We start from the raw sequence: 21901 nt of genomic DNA, 5'->3' as shown, positions 1-21901 counted from the left end.
CCTGCACGTGCACACACACGCACGCACACACGCGCACACACACACACACGCACGCCACACACACACTCAAATACACACACACACACGCACGCACACACACACACACACGCACACACGCACACACGCACATACACACATACACACACACACACACTCACACACACACACACACACACACACACACACACACACACACACAATGACATACAGTATGCTCAATAAAGCTGCAGCTTTGTGACCCATGCAGTATCTAAACCCCTAGGCTTCCCAGGGTGCCCTCTGAGAGTAGAGAGGCTGCTCCCCTGGCTGTCACTCGATGCCCCATAAACCCCTGTGAGAACGTCTCGTCCTAGACAGGGCGGCACACAGGAGGATTATATCCAGACCAGTGGCTCTGCCAGCCTTGCCAGGGCCCAGTTGGCACAAGCCTTTGAGTAGGCATGAGTAGGCCATCTCCCCTGAGTGGCCTGACAATGGCGCCATGGAGGCGTGCTTGTTTGAGAGACACACCCAAACGCACACACGCAAAAACACGCACTCGCAGGCGCACGCACATACGCACAACACGAAAAGAGGGCTAAAAAAAGAAAAACCCCAACCAAAATCGGAGAGAAGAACCATTACCAAAATAGTCCCGAGGAAGGAGAGAGAGTGAAGAGAAAGAGAGAGACTTGTCTCTTTGGCTGTGTGGCTTGGCTCTGTTTTTTTTCTGGTTGGCTTCAGCTTTAAAGAAATTGCACTGACGCGCTGATTGCATCCGACAGCCTATTTCAATGCCAGATCTCCAAAACAGCTGAAACGTTCAGGCTGCCTCACGAAGAATGCTGCTCAACCCTGGGATGGCTCCGTAAAGGGGCATGACACCATGCCAAGATTCCCCTACGTTACTTCACAGTTCTCCCTATGCTTAACCAACTGGGTTGAGGGTGGCTGTGTGTAAAGGTCCATGTATTGGCCTCTTCTGGTGATGGGTGGTGGTGTGTGTGTGTGTGTGTCGGGGGGGGGGGGGTGCTGCTGCTTGTTGCACAGTTGCTTGCACAGACTGAACCCAGAGAAGCCTCTCTCAATGCCCTCACGATTCAAACCAGAGGACTCCTCCTGACCTGAACTCTGTCCTCAAACCCTGCCAAGCACACACACACACAAAAAACAGCCGTGATTTGTTTGGGACGCTCAAACAGAACAGATTAAAGCCAACAATTCTGCCTCATTGCATCCTCTCCGGCCCATGATGAAGATCAGCAAATGAAACTAATGTAATCACCTCCTTTATTTCATTCATTACGACCGACTGCCTGTGCTTGAAGGAGGAGGCCCTGGGTCGTCTCTCCCTCTGGCTACGTATTAAGAGGCCGTTTATCCCTCACTAGCTGCCTGTTTTCCTGGAGATTCAAAGCTTTTGCTTCTTTTCATCACAGAAAATGACTTAATCTCCTCCTAGAACAGAGAGGGCAGAAATAGTGCATTCTCTCTCTCTCTCTCTCTCTCTCTCTCTCTCTCTCTCTCTCTCTCTCTCTCTCTCTCTCTCTCTCTCTCTCTCTCTCTCTCTCTATCTCTCTTTTAAGTATGAAAGTAAAGGTAAAATAAATAAATAAATAAGAAAGAAACGAGAAAAAGTGAGAGGTGGAATAATTTGGCCACGCTAGGCCACTCTCAACACTCTCTCAGTACGGCATGCTGCTTCCCACCGCCAGTCCCCTTTTGTTTGGCTTCGGCCCTTTTCAAATCAGCACACTGGGGGATTAGCTGCACTGCTACACATACTAGTCACCCCCCCCACCCTAACGAAAACCTATTATCTCGTTGGTGTTGAGTCCAAAATTCTTATCCTGTGAGATGTTGTTTTTGGTCTTAACGTATCAACAGGATAAAAGTGCGACTGGCTGCATCTCTTGATACCACTTACACACACACTCGTTTCTACCTGATAAGATTGCCCATAGCTGGCTAAAAGATATGACTGTATTCAATAGAATATTGATTGGAGTACTGTAGCTACCCCCCCCCCCCCCCACCTCCCTCCACACACACAGCTTGTGTTGGTTATTCTGAAACCACTGGACTGTAATGACGCAGTGATAAAGGGATGGTATGTGTGAGGTATTTTTAGCTGGGCTCTTCATGGAAATGTGTTGAGAGAGGGGAGGGAGGGAGAACAGAGGCCACAGCTCCTACTTTTCTCTTTAAATTTTGCTCTCTCCCTCTTTGTTTCTAAAGCTTGGTACACACATAAAGATAATCTGGCTGATTTTGGCCCGATTTCCCCCCTTCCGACCAAGGACAGCAAACTCCCGATTATCGGATGGCTCTAAAGATTATCCTACAAGATTATCCTGTGGTGTGAGGTGTGTTATGAGTAAATGTCTCCCAACAATCTGCTCGGAAAATGGTCGGGGCCGATGATCGTAAATATTAAATGTGTTCAATATTTACGATCAAAAGTCCTCGTGTGTGGGCGAAACGGACAATTCACGAGTCCGATTGTGACATAGAATCTGAACTTTATTTGCCCTGTCGCACATGGATGCCTCGTACAGGTCAGTCAGGGTACTACTACCCTGATCACGCACGATTTATGGGTTGGGGGAGGAGACTCTAGACTGTCGTAGGACAGATATTTATGTACAGTATGTGGTGTGCTGTATTGGGAATATCGGAGCACACCACACACAATACGATCAAAACTGTTCAATCCATGATTATTTATCTTCATGTGTGGGTGTGGGGTCTCTCTCAGATAAAAAAATCTGTTATCTTATAAAATCTTTATGTGTGTACCAGGCTTAACTCTCCCCTTTTATCTTTCTCTGAGGTACTGCAGGAGAGTGAGCGCTGACCAGAAGGCAGGGGGTAGACACGGCATACCCAGAATGCCCTGCACTCTGCCCTCAGCCTGGTAAACAAACAGTTCAATCCACCATTCAGAACCATTACAGAGCACATCGTTAAAAACCTGACTTGCTCTGTTCTGTTTTCACAGCATACCCTCAGGCACAACAGTTCCTCCCAAACTTCAAATACCCAAAAAATACAAATAAATCAAAGCCTCAGCCACTAGAACCCCCTCCTCCGGTGAGACGGTGTTTGACAGGCAGAATGTCTTGACAGAGCACTCTCTTCTTTTTCGAAACAAGGTAGAGATGAAAACGTTTAACTCTCGTTAGGGAGAGAACCTTTACCTGCTTTGCGGGCTTCAAAGCAGGCTGAGCCCATTTCCTCCTTCAGCTCCTCATTCTCCACAGCGATGGCCTCGCCCACGGTGACAAAGCGTCCCACGGCGATGCTGACTGTCTGGCCCACCCTCTGGATAGCCTGCAGGGTGCGCTCTGACTTCTTTGGCTTGTCTTTGTGGTTGATCAACGTGGTAATCTGGAAGGGACAGGGACAGTGGTTGGTCAGTGAGGTGTGGTGCTTTGTGTGGTTGCCAGGTACAGTTAGACAGTGGATCGAATTCCCAAGGCCAGGTGAGCAAGAGGACAATCTCTCATCTCATCTACCAGGGAGAGAGAGAGAGAGAGAGAGAGAGAGAGAGAGAGAGAGAGAGAGTTTTTGTTTCCTGTGCAGCAACAGGTGTAGGAGGGGATGTGTGTGTGTGTGTGTGTGTGTGTGTGTGTGTGTGTGTGTGTGTGTGTGTGTGTGTGTGTAAGCATCCTCTAACTGTGCATGTATTCCTCCCTCCCTACCTCCCTCACCCACCCACCCACACACACACACGCGCGCGCCCTTTAGCTGCGAACGAAATCATAAATTATGTACTGATTGAGCCAATTACTATCAATTATTCATTGATTGTTTCTGTTCTGGTAAGTAAAGACTTTCCAGACGATAACTGCACAGTTGGTGAGGGGGAATTCAGGGGAACTGGTCCATCCCCGCAGGTGTTCCCATGTGACACTCTACAGTACATGCACTCCCAAGGCCAACCAACCCCTTGGTTGGTCTAGTTAACAACGTTTTTCAATATCAATGTTAATCGCAAGTTGCCATTGTCCTCCAGCTGAGTACGTTTCACGAACCCAGGACAAACCAAACACCGACAGCAATTGTTGGCTTTCAAGTGGGCAGATTCAAGGTTTTTCTAGGACACAGACGCTGTCTAATGCACTGTGTTGCTTGCTTCTCTGTGACGCTTAGTTGATGTGTTTACAGATAATCTGTGTGTCCAATCCTCAGGGGAGGAAGGAGAGAGGGAAAGAAAATGAGGAGTGAGAAAGTGAGAAAGAGATCAAATGGAGTTCAATGCACATTGGGGGAGCTCATCATCTGCAGTGCAATGAGGCTGGGTCATTCTCTCTAAATCATCCACCTACAATCAATCAATCAATCACCTACATCTACAATCATCCATCCTACAATCAATCAATCACCTACATCTACAATCATCCATCCTACAATCAACACAAACATGACACAAGTTCTCTTTTCAGTCGACTGGGTTCGACCCCTCACGATGGGACACACACTATTTGCTGAAGACCCCCAAAACAACTATGCCTAGTACAGGCCTGTGCCATTAAAGGTTACAAATGTAATCCAGGTCCTCTGAAACAAGATGAGGGAGACATGGTTCTATGGACATAAAATGGGCGCGCTTGCTAGGGCCTATATATAGGACGGGGAGGTAGGTGGGGCGATCTGTCTGCAAACATCACCGGTCTGTACCAGGCGTGATTGTGAAGGTGTACCTCGGCGAATAGGTACACAAGAGTGCGTGCTCCATAGTGAAGGGTCTTCCTCATCTCCTTTAGAGAACCTGGGTTACATTCGTAACCTCTCCATTTCCATAACGAAGCTCATAGGTTCAGTGGGAGAGAGAGAAAGAGAGAGAGAGAGAGAGAAAGAGAGAGAGAGAGAGAGAGAGAGAGAGAGAGAAAGAGAGAGAGAGAGAAAGAGAGAGAGAGAAAGAGAGAGAGAGAGAGAGAGATGATGTCACACAGAGAATGTGATAAGAGAGAGAGCCTGTTGTCTGGTGTGGTGATAATCAGAAGCCTGGACGAAAGATAACAGAGGCTCTCTCTCTCTACCTCTCTCCCGCTCTCTTTTATATTCTCTACATACGCCCCCCTACCCCCACCCCCACCCCCACCCCTACCCCTCTCTCTCTTTCTCTCCCTCTCAGCTGATGTTTGTGACACTCAAATGCCCTCTCACGCTGGCACTCAGTCAGAAATGAGAGGGTGAGAACACGACAGTAACCCTGCCCCGGTGCCCCTGCCTTCTTAGAAGCATGCCGAGCAACCAGGGGAACCTGATCATGTTGTCCTTCACTTCAGGCACACCATTTCAGGAGTCTGTTACCATGTGTATGTGCGTGCATGTGTGTGTATTTGTGTGTGTGTGTGTGTGTGTGTGTGTATGTGTGTGTGTGTGTGTGTGTGTGTGTGTGTGTTTGAGAGAGATAGAGACGACTAGTGCCTTTAACTTCCTCCTGGGGGATTAACACATGGGTACGTTTGGCTGTGCAAACAGGAACAGGGAGGGGTGGAGAAACATAATATTGATACAGAGCCATGAGAAGAGGGGCTACTGTGTGTGTGTGTGTGTGTGTGTGTGTGTGTGTCTGCGTGCATGTGTATGCATGCATGTGTGAGAGAGAGAGAGAGAGAGAGAGAGAGAGAGAGAGAGAGAGAGAGAGAGAGAGAGACTAAGAAAGTAATTCAATCAATGTTGTTCGACCGCATCTGGTTGTGGGTTCAAGGATTAGGGGTCAGGAAACGTTGCAGTTATTCATAGTTATTGATATGAGAATGGGAGGTGGAAGAAGCACTAGCTCTCAGAGCTCAAGCTCTAACATCATTTGCATTCCAATGAGGACTGTCTCAGAGTATCAGAGCTTTGAAAAGAATAACTGTCAAGGCTTAGGTAAAAAAAAAAAAAAAAACTTCCAAGGTACAAACAAAAACAAACGTTTGTTTCTCTTCTGGATTTATCCGAACGTCACACATCAAAGCAGAACAGTTGTTACAGAACACTTGTTCTGTCGTTATGCTGTTCCCAAAACCAACAAGCTCAGCACAGGGCAGAGCGGCGTGGCTTTGTTCCAAAAATATTGAGCTTTTCTCATTTCGATTCGCTACTTTTCCTCCTTCCTGCCATTCAATAACAAAAAACCTCTATGACTCTGACTGAACAAAAAGAAAGATTATCTCTCAAAAACTGAAGAGGGACATTATTCTCATCTTCTCATACACAGACAGTGACACGCACACTCCCACGTACGCGCGCACGCGCACGCACACACACACACACACAGACAGACAGACACACACACACACACAGAGACACACACACACACACACTGACACAATATCTATAATAGGCACTTAGATAGACAGTTCATCACTTCCTACTCTATCCATTTTATTGCAGCCATTCAGCTTTTGAGTTGAATCTCTGTTATGCATAATGAGGCATACAATTATGTGAACATAAAACTGCAGCGACAACAAAATCAAAACCAGCTCTAAAAAAAGAGGAGGGGAAAAGGCGTGCTGGTTTGCAGGAAGCGTATTCCTGAAGGACACTGTGTCTGACTATAAATCACACTTTAACAAAAGCTGGAAACACTTGTGGCTACCTCCCGCAGTTACAGACAGATTGCGTTGAACTGTTCTAGTGTTAAAGAAAACGGAAGAAAAGACTCAGTTTGGCCAATGTCATTCTTTCTTCTCTAGCATATTTCTGTCTTTGTGTATAGTGTGTATAGTGTGTGTGTGTGTGTGTGTGGGGGGGGTGGGGTGGGGTGGGGGGGGGTGGGGTTGTTTACACAAATCATTTCAATAAGCATCTTTCTCTGTGGTGATCTTGTGGCATTCCTGTTATTGCTCAAATAACCAAATACCAAGCAATCAATTGCAATCACAGCAAGGGTAAACAAGTGCAATTTGGAAGGGAGGTAGCTCTTTAATAAACACACCTAACTTGATCAATTCATCACATATGCAGTGCATCATGGGCGAGCGGTCATAATAAGCTATAAATGCGGCGCATGCCCAAGCCCTTTAATAAAAAAAGCATTTAAATGTTTGTCTCTCAGTGTGTTCGATCGTTTTGGTTTAAAACCGCTGCCCTGCTGTACATATCTATCCCATTCTGCTAACGGCAAAGCTGTCAAGAAGTCAGCTTACCTCGCGTATGCACTCTGAGATTCCGAGTAGTACAGTACGTAGTAGGCCTGTTTACTGAACGTGATCATTTTGATAGGCAAAAAAGCTGGCTGTGAACCAGCTTATCCACAGACACGCATGCGCAACACTACAAGCGTTTGAATTTTTAGCGGCACTTGACACTTGACAGTTCACCTCATCGCCATCGCCACACTGTTAATATGAGTGATATTAATTCAATAGAATCGTTGCGTTCGATGCCGTTTTCTCTGAGGACATTTGAGGAAAATAAGAGTATTATTTCAAGAGAACGTCCAACTCCTGAACTTGCCATCACAAAAACAACGAAGAGTTTCGTTCGTCACTTTCAAGCTAGCACATAGGAAAAACATACATGGCTAGCTGGCTGGCCAAAGGTTGGCCATGTCTCCTTTTTTCTACTGAACACACAGTCTGGACCACGACAGGCTATGGTGATTCAAACAACCTCCATACCATTATCATAATGATTATGACTAAGCATGAGCGTGCATCTTCCCACATACTTTGTCTACAAATTGTTGTTGTTGTTACTTTTTGGTACTGTAGCTGCAGTTGGGTTTGGTCCGCTGTGGCCTCAATTTGTTGTGGTAGGTTTGTGATCAGAGTTTAGGCCTACGTTTGTGTGAGAGAGTTAGGTCCGCCGAGGCCTGTGTGTGTGTGTGTGTGTGTGTGTGTGTGTGTGTGTGTGTGTGTGTGTGTGTGTGTGTGTGTGTGTGTGTGTGTGCGTCGGTTAGGTCATAACCGACGAATATTCAAAATGTAGGTAGCATGACCAGTGCAAAAGGTCTCCGCTCGCCACTGCAGTGCATTCAGAAAGTATTCAGACCCCTTCACTTTTCCCACATTTTGTTGTGTTATAGACTCAATTTAAAATGGATTACGTTTAAAGAATTTGCCATAAATCCACACACAATACCCCAGAATGACACATTTAAAACACGTTTTTTGACAGTATGTCAGTTTATTACAATTTAAATACAAGAAATACACCATGTAAGTATTCAGACCCTTTGCTATGGCACTCTTAAAATGTGCTAAAATGCAAAAATGTCACCAACAAATGACTCAATAACTTGAATTGAGTCCATCTTAAAGCAAGAACAATAGTTCATGTCATTTTGGAATTAATATCTTTGTTTTTATAGGGTCTCTGATTTACATAGGGGCATTCCTGAGCACTTTTGTTCCTCTCCATTTGCTCAATGTATAATGACAACCTGATCCACACAGTGTGTAAATGATTCAAATCAGAGACCCTATAAAAACTTTCCCAAAAAGTGGTTTTGCTTTGTCATTCTGGGGTATTGTGTGTGGATTGATGGCAAATTATTTTAATTTAATCCATTTTAAATTGAGGCTATACCACAACAAAATGTGGAAGAAGTGAAGGGGTCTGAATACTTTCCCAATGCACTGTAATTGCTTTTACGACATTTCATTGGCCTGCGTTTTTTCATGTGCATCCCTTTATTCATGTACAGTAGGCCTATTGTAATGAAACACACCAAACCTCAAACTGAAATCATCTGCTTTTGAAGCATGGACATGAGATACTGTATGTGGCTACGACCCAATTACTGTACAAAGAGAGAGAGAGCCATGCCAAATGGAGAGCACACTCATTTAGTGCAATGACCTAAATGAGCAGGGCAGAATGCAACATGTTCCTAAAAGTTTCCACATACTGTATAACAATAGAACTGAGAATCAGGTATAGGTCATACAGTACAGTAGACAGCTTTTAGTTCCAGCTTTACGACGGGACTGAAAAGACAGTCACATCTCTAATTGAGAGATGAGAGGAAACAGACACTCCCTAATCATCACATGAATAAAAAAAAAAGAAACAAAAAGAAGATTCTTCGAAACCTTGGCGACACACACTGCCCCCCCCCCCTCCACCCCCAACTGAAAAACCAATGTCATTAAAATTCTGCAGTAACATTACTGTAACCAAAGGGCTGTCGCTGTGCTGTTCGCATCTGAGCCCATCTCGCTAACAGGACACAATCCCCTATCACAGTGGGGGGGGTGCTTTGTCCCAGAAACAGTGGGGGCTTCCTCCAGTTCCAACCTCTCCCAATTATATGGCAGGTTAAGGCTGAAAAGGCATTCTGGTGGAAATGGTCACCAAACTAGCGAGACGGAAAGCCTTGTCTCATTCAATGCAGCATTTCCAGAGGATTTCACATTTTTAACTGAACCGAGGTGCCCTTGAAACACAGGCTTTGTGCTGTTTGATGCTGAGATGAGGCTGTATCGCAGGGGATGAAAGTCGCGCTGAATATGTACTTTAATGGAAGAACAAATTCCTTCCAAATTGTCTGTGTGGCGGATGAGGCTCTGTGCACCGCGCTAGTAGGCAGCCAGAGAGAGGGAGAGAGAGAGAGAGAGAGAGAGAGAGAGAGAGAGAGAGAGAGAGAGAGAGAGAGAGAGAGAGACAGAGAGAGAGACAGAGAGAGAAAGGGCAGATAATTAAGATTAGAGTTGGATGATGTGTCAGGCCTGTAAAGGACACACTCCACAACCGGCCACTGGCCTGCAAATGTCTTTGAGTAAGGGAACAACATCACTCTGTCTCCCTTTCTCTTTTCACTCGCTCTTTTTCTCTGACCCTCGCTCCTCCCTCCATCAAATGATCTGTCTCTCTATACCAGAGGTTCCCAAAGTGGGTGCCGCGGCACCCTGGGGTGCCGCAGCACCTGTCCGGGGGTGCCGCCAAATCTGCTCGTAAAAAAAAAAAAAAAAAAAAAAAAAAAAAATATATAATATAAAATTATAATAATAATACATTAATAAACGTTTGTTTATTACATGTGCAATGGAGTTCATAAGCAAATAAAAGATATATTTCTCAGATTTGAAAGATATTAATTTACTAACTAGGCCTACTAGTTACTAACTAACTACTCCTCACTGAAGTCTTGGACCAAGCGGTGAAAATGGTTAATTATGTCAAATCACGCCCGCTGAAGTCACGGCTGTTCAGCACATTGTGCAATGAGATGGGGTCCGAGCATGAGGGGCTCTTATTACACACAGAGGTCCGCTGGCTGTCGCGGGGCAAGGTGTTATCCCGTGTCTATGAGCTCCGAGATGAAACTGATCACTTTTGTCAGTGAGCACGACTTGCCATACAAAGAACAATTGGAAGATGAATCGTGGTGGATTAAGCTTGCTTATCTGGCAGATATTTTTAGCCACCTTAATGACCTCAACATAAAAATGCAAGGGAAGGCTGAGAATATTCTGACAGCGACAGACAAACTGAACGGATTCCGATCCAAATTGAGACGGTGGCAAGACGGGGTGGCCAAGAAAAACATTGAAATGTTTACGTTGACGGCCAATGACGCAGCACACAAGGCAGCGTCTTTCTTGAATCTGATCGCTGCGCACCTCCGTATGCTGGAGGAGAGATTTGAGTCCTATTTCCCTCCAATGAACGAAGACTTCGACTGGCTCCGGGATCCGTTCAACTCCCCCTCATCAGCATCAGCCGCTAGTTTGAGCAGCAAAGCTCCAGATGAACTGGCAGAGCTCATTATGGACCGCACACTGAAGCTCAAACATGGTGAGCTAGGTTTGGATAGGTTTTGGCTGCTTGTGGGACATGAATATCCATCTCTCTCAGAGAGCGCCATCAATGTGCTGGTACCCTTCCCAACTAGGGATGGGACGATTATCGTGTTTATCGTTAATCGCGATAAAAACACCCGCGATAACTTTATCGTGGAGAATTTTAATTAGTTGAATAATCGTCATAATCGTTTATTTTTTATTTTTATTATTATTATTTTTAAATGACTGGACTTTTTAAATAGGCACTACATTTTATAAACACTGCTTTGTCTGTCTGTCTATGTGTTTTTTTTTTTTTTGGTTAATATTTTTATTGAGTTTCACAGAGACATGTACACAACAGGACATAACAACAACAACTAGTATCCGTGGGGGAGGTTATTGTCCCATTAATAGTAGAAAACTAGTTTTGCACTTTGTTATGCAGTACATTGTCCATAAACAGAAAATGTTTAAAAACGAAACAAAAACAAAAAAACAGGGGGGGGAGGAGGCCATGTCACATATCAGAAATAAACAGAAAAGAAAACACAACAAATGCCATAATATATGGGGGGATCACCCCCATCGGAGACAGCATCCATGTCTTACAGTCCTAAACACAGCGTCAGCACAACACCAGCACAGTAAATAATATTGTGACCCATACATTGTAGATCTATTACACATTAGTCTTGTGTACTTTGAGTGTAATCCACCAAACCTTTCATTACAATGGCAGCCAGTCTGGTACCAATATAATCTAAGAACGGAGACCAAATCTTATAGAATGTCTTTATCTTACACTTAGACCTATATGTCAGATATTCCATAGGAATCATATCAAAAATTACCTTGTGCCATCCAGCTATTGTAGGCGGTTTGCAGTCTATCCATTTCAGCAATATATTTTTCCTTGCACAAAAAGTGAGGATACACAGAAGTCTTTTGGAATGCATACTTTTAAGTTGTTTGTCTGGCAACCCAAACAATAGACACATGGGGTCCTTATCCAATGTAACATCTAGAATTAGATGAATTTTATCCACTATACCTTTCCAGTAATCATCTATATATCTACAAGTCCAAACACAATGAACAAAGCTCCCAACCTCGGTAATACACTTTGTACACATTTCCGATTTGTTATGATCCATTTTATGTCTAAGTTGGGGAGTAATCTGCAAACGTTGTAGTAGTCTAAATTGCGTTTCCTTCGTCCTATTACAGATTGAGATGTCGTTTGCCGATTACCATATTAGTGACCAAGTTGCTTCATCAGTATTAATGTTCAGGTCATTATTCCAGTCTTTGGGCGTAAATGCAGGTTTGCCTTTATCATATTTCGAAAGTGCTCTATACCCAAGCCCCAGAATGCCTCTCGTCTTTCCAGCAGAGACTATCTCCTCCAGCGGAGAGGGTTGGTGACAGAGCAGTGGCGAAGCTACCACGGTGGCTGAAAAAAGTCCTGCCACCCTACTTGCCACCCCAGTTACACAGACCAACTGATATAATTTGTTGTATTATTATTATTATTGGATCTTTATTTTTATTTTTTAATTAGAATTCAGTGTAAAATCCCCAAATTCTCAAGCTTGACAAATAAACTCAGTGTTCCACTCCTCCGTCCCGAATGGTTGCACCCTCACACGGGGAGATTTGAGTTTGCCTGCTGAGCTGTATCTGGTGCTGTGCCGTGTGGAGCCTGTTGTTCAGGTAATGTTAAATGTGGTTTTAACTAATTATGTTATTACGTTTAGAATTCATTACCTAATGGATATGTTTAGTAAATGAATTAATGTTTTGTTCATCAGTGTAACGTTATTTGTTGAGTTATGAAGCGAAGACGTTTTTGCAGTTCAGCTGTTTACCACTTAGCTAGCTAGCTATCGTTAGCTACACAGATACAGCTTTTACTTACTGTTTAGCTAACATTAGAATTATTATAGTTAACTTATGTCATTGTAACAAGATTTTCATGTATGTTGAAAATATGTTGCAGGAAGGGTACGTAAGAAGTCTTTAACTGGGTTGAAGAAGCAAACTACTATATTGGTTGTTGGTTACAATTGTATATTGGTTGTTGGTTATAATTGTATATTGGTTGTATTCTGGCGTTGTTTTCTTGTTTTGCTCTGTTTGTAGTCTACTTGATGTCTTTTTATCATCAGTTAAATCACCACAGCGGTTAATCCACTAATAGAGAAGATACCAGATTGAAAATGCTTGTAGCCAACTACTCTATAGCTCGTGCCTGGTCGCAGCTATTGCGAGTTGTGAATCACCACAGGTGCTTGAAGCTTGTTGCAGAAATGGATGACGAACGGCTGATACTTGAGGTGGAAAAATCTATATTTTTATATACGACAAAGGACGGTGGAGCAGGTACAACGTCAAGTTAATGCAACGCCGATGGCGAGGTGACGCAACGCTGGTAGTGGAGCCAGCCTGTAATATTCTACAGTAGCTAGCTATCAAGATAACAATGACTGATGCCTTCTTCTGTTTACACGAACACAGCCCATTGTCATATATGCATTCTTATCATTTCAATTGATAGGAGACATGCTGAAAATAAGGTATTGTCTTGTTTTACTTCTGTCTACAACTACTATTTCCTGCAACGACAACATGTAGGCTACAATTTCCTCAATCTCACGTAAGTCATGTATTATGTCAACACAATATGGCCTCTACCTCTACCTCTAGTAGCGGCACCATTAATTGGGACCTATGCTGTCTCTGCCAATGAGATGCTGATGAACCATTGCAAAGACCCAAGATACAACGACTTGTATCACTAGAAAGGGAAAAAAAGATTTCTTAGCTATTGCTAATGTTCTTCCTTCTTCTGTTAATGTTACAATTGATCAGTTGAATGACAGTTCGGGTATTGCAGCAACGCTTAAAACACATAATGCTATGTATCACAAACGCTGTAGAAGCTACTGTAGTAGTTGTCGTGTCAAAAGGGCTCCAAAGTATGACGTTGGCTCCTCCTTAGTAGTGAGTCCTAAAAAGCTTCGATAATGTCAACCCAAAGCCTGTGGCATTCATTGTGTCATATGTGAGGGGGAGATATGGATGACCTTCACAAGGCAGTAACAGATAATGTTGATTCCAATCTGAAAAGCTGGGCAGAATCCTGTAAACATTTTTAGCTTCTTGGTAGATTAGTTACACAAGCTTCCGATGTGCACGCAGCAGGTGTGTACTACATGCCAAATGTTATCTCATGTTGCGAAAACAGCAAGCATCTCATGACACTGCCAGGCCAGGGTGTCAGAAGGGGAAGCATCTACCAGTGAGTGGGGGACAACCTTTGACCATCTAACTATTGCACAAATTGTTGCCCTGGTTGAGGTTTCAGATCCTCCTTCACAATCTCCTATTACGGCAACTCTACAGGAACCTTATGAAAGAACGCAGGTGTTTCAAGCAACATCTCCTCAGCTATCTGCCTGAATAGAGTGAACACCAGAAGGGGAAGGAAACCTACATCGCAAACAAGGAACAAGTGGCTAAGAGGAACTCTCGCTCAGGATGAGGCAATTCTGTTGATGACTGTCTCAACATCCAACTGTCTCACACAACATCTGTTGCTGAACCCTTACGAGTGTTCAATGATATCGTCCTCCATGGTCCAGAGTTCCTCAAACCCTGCGCAGCTAATACAGAAGATGCCAACCTGCAACCGAGAATGTCAATGTCAGAAGTACAATGCATTTGGCGGCACCCATCACACCTGCAAGACCGACGCAATACGTCACAGCAAGGAAATTGACATTTGCCAATCAACCTGACCCAAAAGCCAAACAAAACCAAAAAAATGCATTATGCAAATTAGGGGTCCAGACACACCCAATCATGAATATAAGCATTCTAATGTGTTTCTAATAGTCAAAAAACATAAAACAGACACCAGGCTTGTATTTCTAGTTCATTTGGTTCAAAAGTTATAGCCGAAACCTTTTTCAGAGGGCGGCCATATTGATTTGGCCGCCATGGCGACCCTGGTGGTCGTTGGCTCGGGCGCCCTGGCTAAATCATTAGAGCATACTCTGAGCTACATCTGGGCCAAATGTGGTGCTTTTACACACATTTGCACAAAAATATCCCTAAGGCCCCCAACTAATTCTTATTATGTTTGTTCTGACGATCAAGTTCAGCGCGCCCACACTCCGTCGCGCATTGTTCATGTTCCTTGTTTATTGTCTCTGAATGAAAGAGATAATAAAATGTTTTTTTTCTCCCACAAACCTATGTCTTTGTAATAATTTACTGGATAAGAGAGAAACCTGTACACATACACACTGGTGTGCACACACTAGTTCTATACTGTATGTAGAACAGGCAATAAGGGATGATAAATATACATATATTAATCACATATTAAGATGGCCACAAATTATGGCCACACTAAAATATCTGCTTGCCACCCCTTTGCCACCCCATGTATAAATCTCTAGAATCGCCACTGTGACAGAGGCCAGTGTCTTTTTGGCTATTTAAAAAACTTCGTATCTGAAGGTATCTGAAAAACTCATTTCGTGGTAGGTCATATTTCGTACATAATTGGTCAAATGAAAGTAGTATTTCCGTATCATATAAATGTCAGATAGTAACCATCCCTTTGCTGTCCCACCGCTTGAAACCCCTATCCGTGGCACCAGGGGAGAAGTCTATGTTGCCCCAAACTGGCGAGAGGGAGGATGTCATAATCGTATGTTATAAATAAATAGTAATATAATTGAGATTTCTCACATGAGCCGCGCGCGAATATCCTCACAGAAATGTGTCTCGCGCGATTGTTCAGCCTGCATGGGTAACGTGACTGTCAAGTCAGCCTTGTCAGTCAGTCACTAACGTATGCTAGCCTTCTCACCATGGCTGCATCGGCCCCGTGTCCATTGCCTCACCTTTCCAGGGTTGCACGCAGGCTTCTATGCATACCTGCAACTAGTGTTCCTTCAGAGAGAGTGTTTAGTGCCAGTGGGCACATACTCACACCTCTCCGAGCACAGCTAAAGGCAGAAAAAGTGAACATGTTGACATTTTTGCACTTTAACCTATCTTGAAGCTTTCAAGTCTCTAAGCCACAAGGCTAGCACTCAGTTTGATGACAGAAAAGTGTCAGTGTTCAAGTTTTGTTTGACAGTATTTTTTTCCTTTATTTATGCAGTGATACCTTATAATTTATCATTACCTTATTTAAGATTTTATTAAAGATTTTTATTTTTGTCAAGATGTTTTTAAAATGATGTTAATGTTATTAACATGATTCAATAAAAATACAACAAAATCTAAGTTAAAGTAATTACAGTGTGTTTTATTGGCATTCTAAAAAAAAGTTTTTATTTTTATTATTTTTTTATAATTCTCGCGATAATATCGTGGATCGCGATTATTTTGCCCACGATAATCGTGACATGACATTTTCTAATCGTCCCACCCCTATTCCCAACCTCCTACTTGTGCGAGCTGGCTTTTTCTTCTCGTCAAGAACAAGACACGCACACGTCTGTCAGTGGAACAGGACCTGCATGTCGCGCTGTCCACTATCTCTCCCCGCATAAAGAGACTCTGCTCCCAAAAGCAGGCGCATGTGTCCCACAACATATTTCTTTGCTTTGTTTCTCTCAATTTTTACAATTCTGTCATGATTATTATTGTTAAATTATTATAGTTGTGAGTTACCCGTTTGGTTCAGATGTGAAATAATAATCTCAGAATGAGCATTGAAATGAGAATTACATTTTAAGGCATTATTTTAAGCCCCCCAAAAAAGCATTGTTCCATTGATTGATTATACAGGCCTTTGATATTTTATTTGTGTGAAGAATTCCCTCTGAGTCTCCTCCCATATTGTACAATCCTTGAGGGCCACAATTTTATTTAATTTAGCGATAGTTTGACTGACCTATGCATTCTTGCCCATCCATTACAGTTCATTTATGACTTTTATTATCTTGTTAAAATTCATTGGGGCAATACTTATGTATTATATATAAACACACATTTTCAAACCAATTCATCGTGTATTGTTTTTAGTTTAAGGCATTTTTAAAATCTTCGTAGAGTTGGGGTGCCTTGGAGAAGGGGGAAAGCTTCAGGGGTGCCTTGGTTAAAAAAAGTTTGGGAACCTCTGCTCTATACTCTACACAGTCTCTCCTCCCCTACTCTCTCTCCTACCTCTGCATAATATATGTCTCTTCTCCTCTCTCCTCTCCCTCTCTTTCCATTTCAGAGTATGGAGAGAAAGGTGTACAGTCACCCCAGGGAAAGGTTGCTGCAGTATGGTGGCTTGCACTTTAAATCTGCCTCCCCTGAGGTGCAGTACTACCGTACTACACGAAGGAAAAGAGCCCAATAACAATGTCTGGGGTTTGGTACCACTGGCTCTCTCATTGTCAAGGACCCCACTGAGAACACCTCGAGTCCTCCTTCTTTTCTTCTTTTTATATACTATATACGTTTTAAGGGCATTTCTGCTTTATTGGGATAGAGAAAGTAAAGAGACAGGAAGGATGGGTGAGAGAGAGGAGGGATGACATGTGAGATATGTCGAGGGTCGGAATCGAAGGGTTAACGGTTAGGGTTCGGGCTAAGCATCCTGAGTCCTCATTCTTCCCACAACTCCGACAGTAGGCTTGACATTTTAATGCCTCCCACCAAACACCTCCCCGTCACGGACGTTTAACGTTCCGACCGCAGCTGAATCACACCAGGGGGTCAGAACAAAGCTGAGCTAAGAGACAACTAGGGAGGGTCGTTCCAGAACAAAGCGTCTCTAAAGTACACTAGGACGGTCATTATTACCCACAAAGCATCAGTGAAACATACCGGGCCGGCAGCCAGGCGTGCCCCCCCCCCCCCCCCCAGCTCTGCACGCATATTCCTCCGCAGGAATCACACCCTTATCCAGGAAATCACAGCCAACCCTCGTTTCACGCTCATTCGACTGGCTACAGAGACAAAGAGGGGGTCATGGAGTCAGCTAATGGGAAAAGAATGAGGTTTCTATCTACCTTACTAAATTACAACAACAAGCCCAGCGCGCAGGGGCCATACGGACATTAAAAGCTGAACAGAGCTGTGCCACATGTGGTGCTCACTGTCCATGCATTCTAGAAGAATTAACGTGCACATGTAGGTCTGTTCTTCTTCCATGTTGCTCGCCCAGAGCGGGGGCCCCTCTTGTGTTTTATTTTCCATCTTAAAAGGAGAACTGTGAGTTTAATCGTGATGCTGTTCCCAAAACCAACAAGCTCAGCACAGAGCGGAGAAGCACGGCTGCGTTCCCGAAATATTGAGCTTTTCTCATTTCATTTCGATTCGCTACTTTTCACTGTAAAACTCCTGCCATTCAATCACAAAAAACCTCTATGACTCTGACTTAAAGATTATCTCTCCAAAACTGAGGAGGGATATTATTTTGTGACATCTTCTCATACACAGACAGTGACTGTCACACGCACGCGCACACACACACACACACACACACACACACACACACACACACACACACACACACACACTACGCACAGTAGTTGTCTGGTGCAATCTCATAACCCGACATTGAGTAAGAGTCATATATCATGATAATGAAGAACTGGGCAGCGGGCATGAGATAAGATGGGTAAGGGGGAGGCTGAGTCTTATCGGCACGGGCAGCCAGCTCCTCCACTCTCTGATGAGCCTGCGGAGGCTGGAAGCTGGAAGCCAGCGTTGTTGCTTATCACACTGTATTTCCTGTTAGTAGATCCAAGGGCCTGATCTCCTGAAGCTGCTGCTGCTGTTTATGTCGATTTAATACAGATGGCCCTCAGCTGCAAGACGGATGGCTCCGGAGAGAGAAGAGACTCAAAGCCTCAGAAGCATCACCCGTAAAATAGCCTGCGAGATGCCAGAGTATACAATGCCAATGGATTGGTGTGCCCCAGCATAAAAGAATCATTGGCTGCACAGCTGATGGATGTCAAATTAACTGTGAGGGCAGACAGACAGACAGACAGGCAGAAAGACAGGCAGGGGGGCAGACAGACAGACAGACAGGCAGGGGGGCGGGCGGGCGGGCCCTCGGATGGCTCTCTATCACCACACCCTTTCCCATCAGAACTAAGAGAAAAGGTCAAGGTTTGGCTTAGCGATCAGAGATGACATTTAAATGCACCTTGGTGAACTTTTCTCCAGAGGTTATCATTAACATTATTATGGTACATCAACAGTACAGGCAGCAACCAGAGAGTTTCTATCTCTTCTGGTGATCTGGTGAATCTCTCACAGATTGTTTTGAGCAAAAGTCAAAAGCGTCTCTGCCTTGACGTCATTCTTTACTACAATAGCTGTTATCCAGTTATCCTGCTATCTGAAATTGACAGAATTTAGTCTCTTCAGAATGAAAATGACAAGACAATAGACAACTGTATACGCCTGGCTCTTACTCGCTAGGCATCTAACTAATGGAAACATTGGTTGATATCAGTCTTGTCTCATTCTCTGGTGACAGCTGGAATCAGAGGCATGTGAAGGACATGTCCCCATATCGCCTGGAAGGTTGCATGTGTGTTTGTGCTGCGAGTCCTCCTCACACACACACACACACACACACACAAACACACACTGCTCACATTCAGCACATTCAGCAGAGCACAATACCCTCCTTTCATTCTGCCCTGCGCGCGTGATTATCCAGGGAGGTGGTTTGGGTGGATGGAAGGAGGGGGGGAGAGAGAGAGAGAGAGAGAGAGAGAGAGAGAGAGAGAGAGAGAGAGAGAGAGAGAGAGAGAGAGAGAGAGAGAGAGAGAGAGAGAGAGACACACACAGAGAGACAGAGATGGAGAGATTCGGGGCAGGGGGAAAGTGCCTAGAATGCAACGTGACTGCGGGTTGAAACTCCAGTGTATATGTATCCACTATCAGACTTGATGCTCTTTCTCATTGCCGGAGGGTCCATCGATGTGAATCCACCAAGGTCAACACATGAAAGAGGGTGTACTGGGGGCAGTGCACAGTTAAGACCCCCTGCCTGAGGGGCGCTCTCCAAGTCCGATTGACTCACCTTGCTGTAGTGCCTTCATTTCAATCAGAGGTTTGAGTCTGATGTTACTGCAAGGGTGAGGGAGCAGTCTGCTACCCTGTGTATGCCTCTACAGTTTATCCCTTTCATATCCCCAAATAACTCACTCCTGTGTGTGTACACAAATTTTCCATATCCTCCTTCTCTTCTCCTAACTCCTTCCCTTCAATTTCCCCCCACTAACTCACATCTTTATAATTGTCCTCTCCTTCTATATATATGTTCTGCATTCCCCAGGTAAGTCACTTACTGTGATCTGACTGCAGGCGTTTGTCTCAGAGACTGACTGAATCCACTTAATCCCCATAGTAGGAGAGAAAACCTCTGTCCTGAGAGGAATGGGAGACCTGAGAGAGCTGACAGACCTGATACAGAACCCTTCTCTTCTCTCTGACGGAGCCCAGACTAGTGTGAGGTGAAGTGTCAGACAGACAGACTCACTCACCTCTTCAAACACGTCTGTCACTCCCCTTTACTGCTGTGGACATAATGTGACAGGGGCTGGGGAGAGGGGTAACGTGTAAAGTCGGGAATCGTGAAGTCGCAGAAATAAAAAATAAAACGTTTTTTTTTCCATATTACCAAGGTTTAAGTGTTGAAGAGCCTACTTGATATAAAAAACCACAGTTTTAGGATCACTAAATACTAAATACTAATTTTGTGAGCGAACTCAGCTTGTTTTGGATTCACTGTATTGTCTGCCGTCCTGCTTTGTACTCGTGTTGAGTGTTAGTTGATACATGGGTGGCGGCAGTGGCTCAGGAGGTAGAGCGTTTAATGATCGCAAGGTCGTCAGTTCAGCGGTTCGAACCCCGGCTGGCTACGTGTTGAGGTGTCCTTGAGCAAGGCACTAGATACCCTAATTGCTCCAGGGTCGCCATCTATGGCCGACCCCTTGCCTAGAGCATAACATTCCAACAATTGACTGACAAGTTGATTGCATGGCAATAAAAAGAATTATTATTATTATTATTATTATTATTAGTATACATGTCTTGTAAACAAACGCACGCTTTAGGACTGTTCAAAAGCATGTTCTGATGTGCCAAACATGCAGTTAGATGTTACAACTGAGAGCATTGTGACTGGCTGCATCACTGCATGGCATGGCAACTGTGGTGCCCTCAACCACAGAGCGCTACAGAGGGTGGTGCGGACAGCCGAGCGCATCAGTGGATGCGAGTTTCCTTCCAGGATATATACAACAAACAATGTGTCAGCAAAGCCTGGAGGATCATCAAAGATCCCAGCCACCCCAACCACAGTCTGTATGAACCGATGCCGTCCAAAAGGCAAAGCCTCTTCTGGAGCCTCAGGGCCAAAACTCAGAGGCTAACCAGCAGCTATTACCCCCAGGCGATCAGGCTCATGAACAGGCCTACTGTAGGCAATTGATTATCATCCCCAAGCACACCCTATGTATACGGACCACCTAAACCTTACCTAAACTTGAAAATCAATTATTTGTTGTTAGCTGCTAGCTAGCTAGCAAGCACGATGGTAGCAAGCGCGTCTGTTTTGATTCAGAGCGATTTCCTCCCCTCTTTGGTTTGAGGTGTACCAACACTCAAGTAAGCATATCTTCTTCAACTATTTTTAGATTTCAATGTATGACACTTGAAAGCTTGCAATCTGCACTTTCATAATCTATACAAAACTGAAAAATGACCATGCCCTACTTGCCCTACTGCACCCTGTTACATATGACAGTCACAACCTTAAACTTAAGGTTTTGGTAGGATGGAGAGGTGCGGTGCATATAACCGGTGCGGTGCATATAACGGAGGCAGACATCTTCCGGGCATGTGGCAGACGCGACCTGCTCGCCTGCAGTACGGGCGCCTCTCGTAGACGGTGTTGCCTCTCCTCCCTGGAGAAACACATCCCTCCCAACTCCATGGGCTCCTCCGGAGTTCATCTAGGGAGCGGTGAGTGGGCTCTGGGCTGCCCGGGCCCGCTCCCGGAGTTGGTCGTCCACCCACATGGTCTGGCTCTCCCACTCCACGGTGACCCAGGTCAGGGCTCAACCCATCAGCATGGCGATGATATAAGCCACCCGGGCTTGCTCAGTGGGGAAGGAGGATGGCTGAAGGTTGAACACCAGGGAGCACTG

General features: G+C 44.5%; 1 protein-coding gene across 1 annotated transcript in view; it reads right to left on the bottom strand.

The window, feature by feature from the left end:
• Nucleotides 1–21901, bottom strand: part of ctnnal1 (catenin (cadherin-associated protein), alpha-like 1) — a gene marked incomplete at both ends in the record, with an annotated part of 59718 nt that overhangs the window by 15268 nt on the left and 22549 nt on the right. Inside the window, one exon of the mRNA XM_080531133.1 lies at nucleotides 3180–3369. Coding sequence (XP_080387259.1) covers nucleotides 3180–3369 — 190 coding nt within the window. The remainder of the gene's footprint in view (nucleotides 1–3179; nucleotides 3370–21901) is intronic.

The sequence above is a fragment of the Nansenia antarctica genome, assembly GCF_963989245.1.
Source record: "Nansenia antarctica genome assembly, chromosome: 5".
Lineage (NCBI taxonomy): Eukaryota > Metazoa > Chordata > Actinopteri > Argentiniformes > Microstomatidae > Nansenia > Nansenia antarctica.
This window is presented reverse-complemented; position numbering and strand designations above follow the sequence as displayed.